The following is a 15,503-nucleotide window of genomic DNA, read 5'->3' as shown; positions in this document are numbered from 1 at the left end:
AGTTCTTTTCTTTTTTTTTTTTAAGTTTACTATTTATTTTGAGAGAGAGAGAGAGAGCGCTCAAGTAGAGGAGGGGCAGACAGAGAGGGAGAAAGAGAGAATCCCAATGAATCCCATGGGTTCGATCCCATAACTGTGAGATCATCACCTGAGCTGAGATCAAGAGTTAGATGCTTAACCAACTGAGTCACCCAGGCACCTGTGCATGGCCATTTTCTAAATTTCTGAATATAAGACAATAAGAACAAAATTCCTACACGTGGAAGCCTCACTTTCCTCCAACTTTTTAGAGATCAACAGTATTTTAAGAAACAAATGTAAAAGCCCAACAAGGAGTTCTTGAACTATATCACCAGCAAATAAAACTATCTCAAGTCACAAACATTAAGTGGCAGGCTTGAAGAAAAATAAAACTATTTTTTTAAAGTTTATTTATTTATTTTGAGAGAGAGAGAGAACATGCAGGAAGGGCAGAGAGAAGGGGAGAGAGAGAATCCCAAGCAGGCTCCACACTGTCAGTGCAGAGCCAGACATGGCGCTCGATCCCATGAACGACGAGATCATGATCTGAGCTGAAACCTAGAGTCAGACGCTTAACCTCCTGAGCCACCAGGCACCCCAGAAAAATAAAACAATTTAAATATCTAGATCACTGTTGCTTCTCTGATTTGACTTTCCCCTTAGATATAAAAATAAAAAGATGCATTTGTTCATGTATTTGTATCAGGATCTGAGCTATCAGCAACAAATTAAATTATACCTTAAGAAATCTGAAAAAAATCACATTGGAAAAGAATGCCATATTTAGTCACATCTTAAATATGAGGTAATAAACTGTCGGTTATTCGTACTGTCAAAAAGCCACTGTTTCTATTTAAAAAGTCCTAAGTTTATTAAACTGACTCAATCAGTATTTGATTAAAACTTTTAAAATGGGGAACTGCCTAAAGAGTGAAAAGGAAAACACACACACACACACACACACACACACACACACACACACACACACACACACACAAAACTGTAGTAGATTTTTCCAGCTTCCCTCCTAGACAATGAGGTCTTACTTCCTAAACATGAGACAAGAGAGACATCTAGTGGCTGCTAGAATTTGGGCAAAAGAGTTCTCAGATATTTTCACCAATGAGAAATAATAGTTTGAATTACACAGGTAACATTTCACAGATCTTTCTCTAAACACTGATTTTCAAATAAGGTGTATTCCCAATGATGTTTTGACTAGAACCTCCACAGGAGTCAGAAGCTAACCAAAAAAAAAAAAAAAAAAAAACAAACAAACAAAAAAAAAAAACCAGCAAGATAGAATTCTTTTGAAATTATTACCATGGCAATACAAAATTAAATTATATAACTCTTGTTCACTGCAATAAAAGGACTTGGTGGCTACATTCAGTTAGAAAAAAACTGATTCAAGCACATTCCAGAGATTAATTACTTTTGCAAAAACTGTGTGTGTTGGCGGGGGGGGGGGGGGGGGGAGTTGATGGGGAGATCAGGAAGTAAGGGACAGAAATAAATTTAGCGGAATATCTGAAGTTAGCCAGATAAGATTAGATTAAAATGTGAGGCATTTCCCCCTGTTTTTCAAAAGGAGGGGAAACAAAGGGTTTAGGACAGTAACAAAGAAACACATAGAAGACAGAACTGTCAAAAGTTATTGTATCTTTATTTACCTGAGATGAAGCAGCTTTGAAGAAAGTAAGTATTAATTTCCAAGTGAGGAGATATCCCAGAACATAGCAGAAGTCTTCACTCAGTGGCTTAATAGTAACTATCTGTCCAACAGGAATACACCCCAAAACATTTTCTAGTAAGTCCTCTTGAGTGCTAAGAAGAGACATCAGCGCTGCTGGTGGTGACCTAAGAATCAATGGTCAAACACCACAATTTCCTCCGTAACTTGTCTTTAAAAAAACTGATGATTTCCCACAAACCATTTTTGGGTTCCTGGGTGACTCAGTTAAGCTTCCAACTCTTGATTTCGGCTTAGGTCATGATCTCACAGTTCATGAGTTCAAGCCCCACATCTGGCTCTGCACTGACAGCATGGAGCCTGCTTGGGATTCTCTCTCCCTCTCGCTTTCTGCCCCTCCCTTGCTCATGCTTACTCACACTCTCTCTCTCAAAATAAACAAACTTAAAAAAAATTTTTTTAAGTCCCCCTTATAATTCAGTTTTAACTTCTAATTTTGCATAATGGCAATTACAGAATCTGGGAGACATAAAATGTATGAATGTATATAAAATACATAAATATATACTTTTTCATATTTATTTAACACATACATAGGATGTATATATATATTTTAAAGTTTCTATATTATTGTTGAGAGAGAGAGAGACCATGAACAAGGGAGGGGCAGAGAGAGAGGGAGAGAGAGGATCCCAAGCAGGTTCTGCGCTGTCAGCAAAAAGCCCAAAGCAGGACTCCAGAGATCATGACTTGAGCCAAAATCAAGAGTCAGACGCTTAACCAACTGAGCCACCCAGACACCCCTCAAATACATAAAATATAAACATAAAACATAAGTTTTGTATTTATAAACATGTAAAATATTTTTCATATTTGTATATTTTAAAAATATATGAAATATACTATAAAATATAGGCTCTAGAAGTTAGCACTTAAAAGAAAGACCCTTTTAGAAAAGATATATTTCAACCTTCTGTTTTATGGATGGGGAAAAAAAAATTCACACAGCCACAAAGGCTAAATGATTGGTCTTAAGTCCGTCAGCTATAGGAAGGGGAATGATGAGGGATACCGACTCCTACCAGGTCCCTAGAAAGGCATAAAAGCGTAAGACGGTGTACGTCTTTTCAGGAAAGTAAATTCAATATTCAAATTAACTCATGACAATGTAAGTTAATTTTCTTCTTTCCTAAACTAGTGCACTCTTTAACACTTTCGGATAAACTTAGGAGATTCTCAAAAAGTGAAATATTTATGTATATCCTGTCAAATTCTGACACTGTAGTTCAGTTCTCTCTCACCTCTGTAATGTTTCTTTCCTTGTGGCCTCCTTTTCCCAGCCCATAAACACAGGTCTTCTTCAAGCTTCTGCCCTTAGGTTTTTACCTTGAACACCACCATCCCATGTACCAACCCTTCTCTATTCCACACCGACAGTGACTAGATTTGACAAATACCAACTCAGATATCTCTCCACTTTCCACACTGCCCTCCATGTACTGTTACTGTTTCTAGGATGGTCCCCACGTCTGCTTGCTTCTTTGTATAATTTGATTCATACTATAGCCAGAATCAGCTGGTACTGTTCCCATCTTCTACCAAATATGCCCCCAACCCCAGAAAATGTAACTTTTAAGGCCCTTTTATTACCTTAAGTACCCTTCCAGCTTTATTTTCCACTATACCTTCCCTGACTACTCCACATATTCACTCACTTATCCTTTTATTCAGCAAATGATCGGTATTTATGGGTCTGCTTTAGGACAGGAACCATTCTGGGTGCTATGAATACAGTCGGGAACAAGAGACAAAATTCCTGACTTCACAGAGCTTCTACTCCACCAGTGGAGGACAATAAAAAATGTGTTGAGTGGCAACTACTCAACACCCCCAAGCATATCCTGAATATTCATGCCTTTATGCCTTTGCACGTGGTATTCCCTTAACTTACATGGCCTTCCCCGCCCTGCTGAAGTGCTACCTAACTTTAAAGATCCAGCATCAATGTCTCCTCCTCCAGAAAAAGTCTTCCCTGCTGGTGCACAGCAGCTGTCTCTCTGACAGCCTGCTGCCTATCCTCTTCCATTCCACCTGCCACACACTGGCTACTACCATAGAGGAATACTGTCTATAACAGATTATAAGCTTCTTAAGGACAAGAAGGATTACTCAACACCATAGTCTCCCGTTAGCATTTAATTACTACTCTGCATAAAGCGGGTGCTCAATAGATATTGGAATTGATACAGTTTCCACACCTATCATGTGGTCAAAGAAAGTTTTGCTAAAATGTAGCAAATTGAAAATATAACTTAGGAACAATTAAGGAGAGAAACTATCTTTCTGGCTGAATTCTAGATTTCATTTATATCTTACAGAGAACTTTAAAAGATATATTGAATATATACTCTAAATTTCGAGCTTTTGCATTTATCAATCTTCTGAAGTTACAAGGTAGATTATAAGAATTAAAAAAATTATTTAAAAAACTTACAAGGCTGGTTCTTCTTCTTCATCTCCATATGACTTCAGATTATCCTGATCATATTGTGGTAATTCAGGCATCAATCTGCGGGTCAGAATATATTTCATATTATATTAAATTGTTCATTGTTAAATCATGCTCAAGAGCAGAAAGACCCATACTTACTTTGTAATGAGGATATTTTTAAATGGTTGTTTTCTGAAATAACCAACAATGGCCAGGACTATCTAAATGGAAAACTGTGTATGGAGAATAGTGACCTACATGATCAAAACTTTGGCATCCCTGTTATTAAAATGCATGATCAAGTTTTGTGTTTTGTTTTTGGTTTTTTACTTTGACTTTTTAATGACTAAGAGAACTAATATATTCTATTTTTTATACCACCACCACAATAATTCAATTGGAAGAATTCTTACTTGTATAGCATATGGTAAACAGCAATTTGCACAGGCCGAGCTCTGTAGAGGAGTAATGGGGCCAAAGTATTTAGCAAAGTCTGAAGATATTCTGGTAAGTTTGTTTTTTGGCCAGCAACCAATTTTGAAGGGAGTTTTTGACTCAATAGCTGGTCCTTTGGGATATATGTTAATGTTTCACACATGGGCTTCAGCACTGCATTCTGGAAGGATGTTTCAGATGTATCTTTGCTTTCTCCTGATGACAAAAAGGAAAGAAATATGCACATCCCAACACAAAGTAAGTAATACAGCTTGACTGATTCACAGAATGTCAGATGTCATTATTTAAAAAATGTTTATTTTTGGGAGAGTGTAAGTGGGAAAGGGGCAGAGAGACATGGGGACAGAGGATCCAAAGTGGACTCTGTGCTGACAACACAAAGCCCAGTGCAGGGCTTGAACCCATGAACCACGAGTTCATAACCTGAGCTGAAGTCAGACTCTCAACTGACTAAGCCACCCAGGCGCCCCCAAATGTCATTTAAGAAAATGAAGTTAAAAATTGACAAACATTAGTACTGTCCTAGCTAGATACTGTCACTTTAACAGGTGATCATAACTGTTTAATAACTTCTATTAAAAAAGAGAGAAGTTTGGGGCTCCTGAGTGGCTCAGTCGGTTAAATGTCCCAACTCTTGATTTCAGGTCAGGTTATGATCTCATGGTTAGTGAGTTCAAGCCCGACATGGGGCTCTGCACTGACAGTGCAGAGCCTGCTTGGGATTCTCTCTGTCCCTCTCTTTCTGCCCCTAGCCCACTTGTGCTAAATAAGTAAATTTAAAACAATTAAAAAAAAGAGAAGTTTGAGTTATAAATAATCTATTCATGTTATCCGAATTACTATTATTTTAATGCAATAGACTTTGGATAATTTGTTATTTTTCAATTCTTGACTGTAAAGCAGAAGCATATGTGATGCTTCTAGATGCCAAGCTTTTTCTCAGGCTCTTTTCTTAACTATTCTGTACTGTTTGACTTAAACATCCAAAGTATTTGTTTTGAAATTTTCAACCAGTCATTTGCAATGAATCTCACTATGATTCCCCTTCCACTTGCCTGTAACAGTCACCAAAAGAGGTAAAAGCAAATTGTGGATGCCTTGGGAAAAAAATTCTTTCCATTCACTGATTAGATTCACGGGGAGATTGCCAATGGTGTCCAGAGTTGTGGAATCAAAAAAAGCACTGAGCTCACAGGCCAAATCACAGCTGACACAGGCAAACAGTTGTACAAGTGGAACAGAATACAGTGTGTGATTCTCCCTTGTTGTCTGAAGAAACAAAAATATAATAGGTAAGCAGGCATCTGCCAGAACACCACACATCAAGGCAACAAAGAAAAGGCTCTTTCATTTCTCTAAACTTTAAAATAAAAAGCAGCTGAAGTGTAGAGTCTCTGGAGACACACATTTTACATCAAAATAGTTTTTTTTAATTAAATACTAAGAATCAGAATCAATTTATTCTGAAACACTCTTTTTTTATTTCTAAAACTATGAAAGAAAATATCAATTACATTTACCAAGTAAAATATATTAAAAACATTTATAATCTCAGGAGCCTAACTAATTGGGCATTATTAAGTCTACTTTAAAACAAGTAAACTGAGGCTCAAGCAGGTCAGATTTGAACACCCTAAGCCACACACATAGTAGCAAACGCAGGGGAGATTCAGAACAGTCTAACCCTGATGAATTGCTTTGTGTGTCCATAAACATCACACTTGCTTTGTGTCATAAAAACAACACTAATTCCCCTGAATTTGCTTTATCTTTAACTTATTACTGACACAGTACATTTTATGAATAATTTAAGAGTCAAAAAGATCAAAAGAATAGTCACGAAAGATAAAACCTGCAAGGGCTGCACTACAAATACTACGTTAAAATGAGCTGATGGAGAGAACACTTTAATAGCAGGGGATTCGGTCACTCAATGATACTGGCAGACATTAAAACTCTATCACTTTACTGTTCTATCAAACGGTACGTGGTGACAAATACATCTTTAGTGTTTAAATGTTTGCAAAAGAGCTAATTACTATCATTACTTGAAGAGTAAGATTAGTAATTGGTTCTAGTATACAGATATGCATGAAGACCCAACAGAGGTGATGACACATCGAGTTAATTTACCTCCAACCAAGCCAACATGGAGCACATGATGAAGTCCCATTCACTCTCTGCCAAAGGAGATGAACAGTATTTCAGGAACAAGGAAAGGAACCGGATTATTTCTATATTCACACCTAGTATCTCTGGACTTACTTCTGATAGATTACTGTGATAAAGACAAAAGCAAAACAAAACAAAAGAATTATATGCACATTCAATTAGAAACTATTTTATCTTAAACCTTACTTACAAAAGTCTGGTTTAAATGTTTACCATCTTGTTACTGTACAAAACTGTGATTATAAGATACGCAATTCTAGATACACATTGTAATAGGGGGTGGGGAACACAGTATAAAATATCACCTACCAACTGAAAAGAAAAACATCTTCATGATCTTTCTTCCAGGATATCAGAATTTTTAATATACCATGTAACAGCTCCCCATCATCTATGCTTCTGGTTTGCAGACAAGAGTTGAAAATGGCAAGATGTCCAAAACCTCCTAAAGTAAAATTCAAAATGAAAATTAACCCACATCTATCTATACATATTGCCTTAAACAAAAGTCTTGTCTTACAGATGTAGAAATTACTGCTTTCTCTGATAAAACTGGTGTTTGAAAAAAACTAGGGATGATCACTCTCTTATCAAAGGATAAACAAGTAGGACACTCCTGCTAAGGCACCAAGTTGTAAAAAAGTATAGAACAGGAGAGACATCACCGAGGATGGTGACATAGGTTGTTCCTGACTTTGCTCCCCCTCACAAGAAAAACAGCTAACAGCTATTCAAGAACAAGGCATCACTGAGAGACTGCTATGGGTTTGAGGCTGAAGCGCCCCTACACCTCTGAGGCCAACACAATATGCATTAGGAAGGGAAGAGAAGCAGCTCTACCCTGACTGCGTTGCCCTTTCCCAGGAGAGTGCAGCACCGTGTGGCACGGTCTCCCCTGAGACTCTGGCTCCTTCGGTAGGAAAAGAGAACCCAGTGGGGAAAACCAGCACGCCTCATTTATTTTGAGTTGCTTTCTGGGAGCCCCTACTCTGATCTTGCCCCACTGGGACTGTGGGGAGTCTGTGACAAAGAATGGGGAGGTGACTGTAACAACCAGCACATAGATCTTGGCAGACCAAGTTCACAGCTGCATTGCCCAGTTGTAATCCTCACCAGTGGCTTTTTTATCTGTAGAACCAGGACAAGGGTGCACTCTGACCAGTGAACACAGTGGGGTACAGATCTGCCTGATTCTGATCCTGGAAGTTTTGCCCACCCCAGAGCCCAGTTTACCCACGCCCAAATAAGCAGCTGAGTCACAGCCCCACCCACCGTGGAGCATCTTCCAGCCCCATCAGACCAGAAGGGCCGGAGACAACTCCTGAAAGCTGTGTGGCCCAATGGCACTCAAGCCAAGAGGGGGCTGAGCAGGGCTAATCGCCCCAGAGCAAAGGCAGTACTGTGCCCTGAGGCTTCCCCTGCTACACACAAGCACAGTGATTAATTCCCAGACAGGCTGAGGGTAGCCCCTGGCCCCTGCCAATCACAGAATCACAGAACGTGTTTGGGAAACTGAAGAGTAGCCTAAAGCGGCCTCTCTCCGTCCCAGCCAGGCAAGGGAGTGGAGACGTAGCCCCACACGTGGAGAGTCTTTAGGCCCCATCTGACCGGAGGGCTAGCAAAAATTCCCGAAAGCTGTACAGCACAGCAGCACTACAAGTGAGAGGCGGGCGAGCAGAGCTGATAGTTTACAGAGCAAAGCCAGTGGCCCTGCTCAGTCAGGGAACTTGAGATGTACTTCTGTTTGGGTTAAGACAATCAGAGCCTTACTGGCTTCAGAGCTACTTCTGTCACTGTGCCCAGGCAGAAAATCTTCATATGTAGCTCCACGCTTTGCCAAATACAGCCTTTGGCCAGTATGACCAGAGAACCTAACTAGAGCACATGGGAAGCTCCATAACCCGTCCACTGGGCTACAAAAGGTGACACCTGGACAGAAAGCAGAAGCCGCGGCCTCCCCCATCTGCAGGGTGTCACCTCCTAAGGGAATTCTGTGCACATTCTCGCCAATTCAGGTCCCCCAGCGGTGAGCTGCACAGACTCTGGACTTTGTCCTGCTGCCCTGCCAGGGCAGGAAAGCTAATTCACAGCCCAATCTGCTACGAATACAGTACCCAGTCCTAACTATCTAGTGAGTCTGACCAGAGAATCCAGGCAACTACAGCACCCTCCTACAGCCTCAGGTACGGAACCAAGCCACAGTCCTGTCCAACTGTTCTCCCCAAGCCTGTCCTCAGAGCTCAAACAGCCTTGTCCAAAAGCAGACTAACAGCAGGCTCTACTTACAAAAGGACGGTGCCAGCAGACACACCTGAAAACCCAAACTGAGCTGACTGATAAAGAACGATCTCTGCCACAACCAACCTACAAATCATAACGTTTGGAAGAGGAGCACAACTGAATGTGCAGATACCGCCGTAAGGAAAAAAAGGATCACAAATAATCAGATAAATCTGACACCATCAAAGGAAACTACTAAAGCTCTAGCAAATGACCCTAAAGAAATGGAAATCAGTTAAACTGGCGGACCAAGAATTCAGAATAATTCTCTTAAGAAGGTTTTTAGCAAATTACAAGAAAAGACAACTAAACAAAGTTAGAAAAACAATGCATGAACAAAATGTGAAGTTTGATAAGGAAACAGCAACCATCAAAGCAAACAAACAGAGGGGCGCCTGGGTGGCTCAGTTGGTTAGGCAACTGACTTCAGCTCAGGTCATGATCTCACAGTTCGTGAGTTCGAGCCCCGCGATGGGCTCTGTGCTGACAGCTCAGAGCCTGGAGCCTACTTCAGATTCTGTGTCTCCTCCTCTCTCTACCCCTCCCCTGCTCATGCTCTGTGTCTCTGTCTCGCAATAATAAATAAATGTTAAAAAAAATAATAAAAAACAAAACAAACAAAAACACCCCCCAGAAATCCTGGAGTTGAAAAGTACAGTAAAATGAAATGAATTCAATAGTTTCAAAAGTTGACTGAACTATGCAAAAGGATCAGACACCTTGAGAATAGGACACGGGAAATTATGTAGTCAGAAAAGCAAGATGAAGAAAGAAAATGCCTATAGGAATTATGGGACACAATGAAAAAAGAAAACAACTACAATATTCACATCATGGTAATTCCAGAAGGAGAAGAGAAAGGGACAATAAGTGTATTTAAAGCAATAATGGCTGAAACTTCCTGAACCTGCAGAGAGAAATGCACATCCAGATCCATGAGGATAATTACTTGGTAATAAATTGAATGTGAATAGGGTTACCCTCAGTCATATCATAACTAAATTGTCAAAAGTCAAAAGAATTTTAAGAATAGCACAAATGATAAATTTCATATAAGAGAACTCCCATTAGAGTATCAATGGTTTGCTCAAAAGAAACTTTTCAGGCCAGGAGAGAATGGGATGACATTCAAAATACTGAAAGAAAATGAATGCTAACCAAGAATTCTATGCCCAGCAAAGCTGTCCTTCAGAAATAAAGAAGAGACAGAAAGTTTCCTGGATAAAACAAAAGCAAAAGGAGTTCAATACCATCAGATCTGTCTTACAAAAAAGGCTAAAAGGAGTTCTTTGAGTTGAAGTAAAAGTACACTGGTTAGCAACATAAAACATAAAAAGGTAGCATAAATCTCACTGGTAATGGTAAATAAACAGAGTTGAATTCTACAATATGACAACAGTGGTACATAATTCACTTACAACTCTAGTTAAAAGGTTTCTTCTTTTTTAATATAGTAAAAATGGGGCAGCTGGGTGGCTCAGGGTTGGTTAAAGGCCCTACTTCTGCTCAGATAATGATCTCACAGTTTGTGAGTTCAAGCCCTACATCGGATTCTCTGTCTCCCTCTCTCTCTGCTCCTCCCCTGTGCAGTCTCTCTCAAAAATAAACATTAAAAATAAATAAAATAAAATATATTAAAAATAACCATAACTACAATAATCTAGCAATTATATAATATAAAAAAAACTGCAAACTGTAACAACAATGGTAAATTAGCAATGATTCTAATTTAAAGTCACCAGCTACATTAGCCCCTAAGAGTGTCAGCCTGTTCTTTGAAGCCAGCCATTGACTTCTCCTCTCTAGCTATCAAAGTCCTAAATGGCATCTTCCAAAAGAAGGCTGTTTTGTCTACATTGAAAATCTATTATTAGTATAGTCACTGTCATTAATTATCTTAGCTAGATCTCCTGGATAACTTGCTATAGTTTCTATATCAACATTTACTGCTTCACCTTGCACGATTATATTATAAAAATGGCTTCTTTCTTAAATCTCATGAACCAGCCTCTCCTAGCATCAAACTTTTCTTCTGCAGCTTCTTGACCTCATTTAGCCTTCTTAGAATTGCAGAAAGTTAGGACCTAAAGGGAATGTTGTAGCTGGTTTGATCTTCTATCCAACCACTAAATCTTCTCCACATCAGCAGTAAGGCTGTTTGCTTTCTTATCATTTATGTGTTCAATGGAGAAGCACTTTTCATTTCCTTCAAGAACTTTTCCTTTGCACTCACGACTTAGCTGCTTAGTGCAAGAGGCCTAGCTTTCAAGCTATCTTGGCTTTCAACATGATTTCTTCACTAAGCTTAATCATTTCTAGCTTTTTTTGTTTTGTTTTTTAGTCATTTCTAGCTTTTGATTCAAAATGAGACACGTGACTCTCCTTTCACTTGAACAGGCAGAGGTCCTTGTAGGGTTATTAACTGGCCTGGAACAGGCAAACCGAAGGAGGAGGAGGGAGACAGGGAATAGCCAGTTGGTGGAACAGTCAGAACACACCACAACACTCATCAATTAAGTCAGATGTCTTACATGGGCATAGCACATGGCACCTCCAAATAATTACAATAGTAACATCAAAGATCACTGATCACCAGAAAAAAGCATAATGAAAAAACTTGAAATACTGCAAGAATTACCAAAATATAACATATAAACATGAAGTGAGCAAATACTGTTGGAAAAATGGCACTGATAGACTTGATGAGGGTTGCTATAAGCTTTCAATTTACAAAAAAACAAAAAACAAACAAACAAACAAAACCCAGTATCTGCCAAGTGCAATAAAGCAAAGTGCAACAAAACAAGGTATGCCTTTACTTTATATCAGACAAAACAGACTGGAAATGATAAAAAGAGATGAAGACATTATAATGATAAAAGCATCAATTTTTCAAGAAGATAGTATAATACTAAATATTTATGCACCCAACATTGGAATACCTACATATATAAAGCAAAAACTAACAGAGCTAAAGGAAAAATAGAGTAATACAGTAACAGTTGGGGACTTTTAATACTGCACTCTCAACAATGAAGATAGGTTATCCAAAGAATCAGTAAGTAAACAGTGGACTTAAACAACACCAAATGGACCTAACACACATAAAAAGAAGAAAACAGACTCCTATATCCTAACATATATGTATTTATTTAGAACATTTATGCTTCTGTTCTATCCAACAACAGCAGAATACACATTCTTCTAGGACAGACCATAGGCTGGACCACAAAACAAGTCTCAGCAAATTAAAAAAAAACCCTGAAATCATACCAAGTACTTTCTCTGACCACAATGGCATCAAACTAGAAATCAGTAACAAGAAGAAAATTTGAAAATTCATAAAGAAATTAACACTTTCCTAAGCAACCAATAGATCAAAGAAGAAATTAAAGCAGAACTAAAACTTTGAGATAAACAAAAATGGAAACACAACATACCAGAACTTGTGGGATGCAGCAAATGCAGTCCTAACAAGGAAGTTCACAGTAATAAATGCTTACATTAAGAAGCAAAAAAGATCTCCAAATCAACTACCTAATTCTATGACTTAAGGAACTAGAAAAAGAACAAACTGAGCCCAAAGTTAGCAGAAGAAAAAAAAAAAAAGATTAGAGCAGAAATAAAAGAGAGAAGAGAAAAATAATAGGAAAGATTAACAAAGAGTTAGTTTTTGAAAAGAAAAAAAACTGACAAACCCCTAGAGAGACTACCCAAGGGAATAAAAAAGAGAAAGGACTCACATCAACAAAATTGCGAATGAAAAAGGAAACCTTACAACTGATATCACAGTAATTCAAAGGATCATAACAGGCTACTATGCACTATACATGCCAACAAATTGGACAACCTAGAAGAAATGGAAAAATTCTTAGAAACATACAACTTAACAAGGCTGAATCAGGAAGAAACAGAACATCTGAGTAACACTAATCAAAAATGAAGAGAAGGCCAGGACCAGATGGCTTGATTGATGAATTCTGCCAACTATTTAAAGAAAAATCAACACTCATTCTTCTCAAACTCTTCCAAAAAATGGAAGAGGAGGGAATACTCCCAAATTCCTTTTATAAGGCCAGCATTATCCTGATACCCAAATCAGGAAAGGATACTACTAGAAAAGAAAACTACAGGCAAATGCTCCTAATGAATACAGATGAAAAATTTCCAGTAAAATACTAGCAAACTGAATTCAGCAGCACATTAAAAGGATCATTCACCATGACCAAGTGGGATTTATCCCTGGAATGCAAAAATGTTTCAACATATGCAAATCAATATATATATCACAGTAATAAAATGAAAGAATCATATGATCATTGCAATACACAAAGAAAAAAGCATCTGACAAAATTCAACATCCATTCATAATAAAAACTTTTAACAAATTAGGCACAGAAATAACATATATCACAATAGTAAAGGATATATATGACAAGGCTTCAGCTAACATCATATTCAATGGTGAAAGGCTGAAAGCTCTTCCTCTAAGATAAGGAACAAGACAACAGTGCCTGCTCTCACTCCTTTTCTACATAGTACTAGAGGTCCTCGCTAAAGCAACCAGGCAAGAAAGAGAAATAAAAGGTCAGACTTGGAAAGGAAGAAGTAAAATTGTCTCTCTACAGATGACATGATTTAATATATAGAAAATCCTAAAGACTCAACCAAAAACCTGTTAGATCAATGAATTCAGTAAAGTTGCAGGATACAAAATTAACATACAAAAACCAGTAACATTTCTATATCATAACAACAAATTTTCTGCAAAAGAAATAAGTAAATCAATCCCATATACAACAGCATCAAAAACCAAATATTTAGGAATAAATTTAACTAAGAAAATGAAAGTCCTACTTTGAAAACTATGGGATATTAATGAAAGAAATCAAAGAAACAAATAAATGGAAAGGTATCCCATGTTCATGGATTAGAAGAATTAATATTATTAAACTATCAATACTACCAAAAACCATCTATAGATTCAATGCAATCCCTATTCAAGACGCCAATGACATTTTTTTACATAACTAGTGAAAAAACACACCTAAAATATATACAAAACCACAAAAGACCCAGAATAGCCAAAGAAATTCTGTGAAAGAACAATGCAGGAAGCATCACATTTCCTGAAACACAGTATAATAGGGCATAAAAACAAACATACCAATGAAACAGAACTGAGAGGTGAAAATTAACCCAAGTACATATGACTAACTAATAAATGACAAGAGATCCAAGAATACTCAATGGAGAAAAGATCGTCTCTTCAATAAATGGTGCTGGGATGATAGGCTATTCACATGTAAAATAATAAAACTGGTCCCATATCTTACATTACTTGCAAAACTAACTCAAAATCAATTAAAGGTTTAAATATAAGACCTGAAACTATGAAATTCCTAGAAGAAAACAGGGGAATAAAGCCCCTTGACATGGGTCTTGGTAATTAATTTTTGGATAGGACTCCTAAAGCACAAGTAACAAAATAAAAAAACAGACAAATAAGACTACATCAAACTAAAAAGTTTCTGCACAGCAAAAGAAATCATCAACAAAGTGAAAAGACAATCTACCAAATGGGAAAAAATATTTGCAAGCCATATATCCAATAAGGGATTAATATCCAAAATATATAAAGAACTCATACAACTTGAGAGCAAAAAAACAGCCCATTTTAAAAGGACAAAGGACCTGAACAGACATTTCTACAAAGAAATATATTTCAGGCCAGCAGATATAGGAAAGGATGCTCAACATCACTAGTCATTAGGGAAATGCATTAAAGCTACAATGAGATATTACTTCACACTTACTAGAAGGGCCATCATCAAAAAGATAGGTAACAAATGCTAGCATGGCTGTGAAGAAAATGGACTCTGTGCACTGTTGGTGGGACTGTAAAATGATACAGCCACTATGGAAAACAATAGGCAGCATCCTCAAAACATTAAAAACAGAACTACCATATGATCTAGTAATTCCATTTCTGGGAATATAGTTAAACCTCAAATAAGGTGGGAATTAGGGGCACTGATCTCCCCACCCCATGCTCTTGAAAATCTGCATATAACTGCTGACTCCCCAAAAACTTTACTACTGTTGACTGGAAGCCTTACCAATAACATTGACAATTAACACATATCTTACATGCTATTTGTATTAACTATATTCTTATGGTAAGGCTAGAGAAAAGAAAATGTCAAGAAAAGCATAAGGGAAATACATTTCTAGTATTGTATTTATTGAAAAAAACGTGTATATAAATGGACCCACACAATTCAAACCCACATTATTCAAAGGTCATCACATAACCAAAGGAAACAAAAATGCTAACTCCAAAAGATATCTGCACCCCCATGTTCACAGCAGTATTATTTACAATAGCCA

General features: G+C 37.7%; 1 protein-coding gene across 2 annotated transcripts in view; it reads right to left on the bottom strand.

Annotated features, from left to right (window-relative positions):
- LTN1 (listerin E3 ubiquitin protein ligase 1) overlaps positions 1-15,503 on the bottom strand; it is a 73,657-nt gene that overhangs the window by 19,266 nt on the left and 38,888 nt on the right. For both annotated transcript variants that reach the window (XM_053220649.1, XM_053220648.1), the window contains exons 21-26: positions 7,143-7,278; positions 6,795-6,939; positions 5,717-5,930; positions 4,619-4,856; positions 4,209-4,283; positions 1,695-1,881 (exon numbers count right to left, since the gene is read on the bottom strand). In XM_053220649.1, the coding sequence (XP_053076624.1) occupies positions 1,695-1,881; positions 4,209-4,283; positions 4,619-4,856; positions 5,717-5,930; positions 6,795-6,939; positions 7,143-7,278 (995 nt within the window). The remainder of the gene's footprint in view (positions 1-1,694; positions 1,882-4,208; positions 4,284-4,618; positions 4,857-5,716; positions 5,931-6,794; positions 6,940-7,142; positions 7,279-15,503) is intronic.

Source organism: Acinonyx jubatus, chromosome C2 (genome assembly GCF_027475565.1).
Source record: "Acinonyx jubatus isolate Ajub_Pintada_27869175 chromosome C2, VMU_Ajub_asm_v1.0, whole genome shotgun sequence".
Lineage (NCBI taxonomy): Eukaryota > Metazoa > Chordata > Mammalia > Carnivora > Felidae > Acinonyx > Acinonyx jubatus.
Note: the sequence above shows the minus strand (reverse complement) of the source record. Positions and strands in the feature narration are given on the sequence as shown.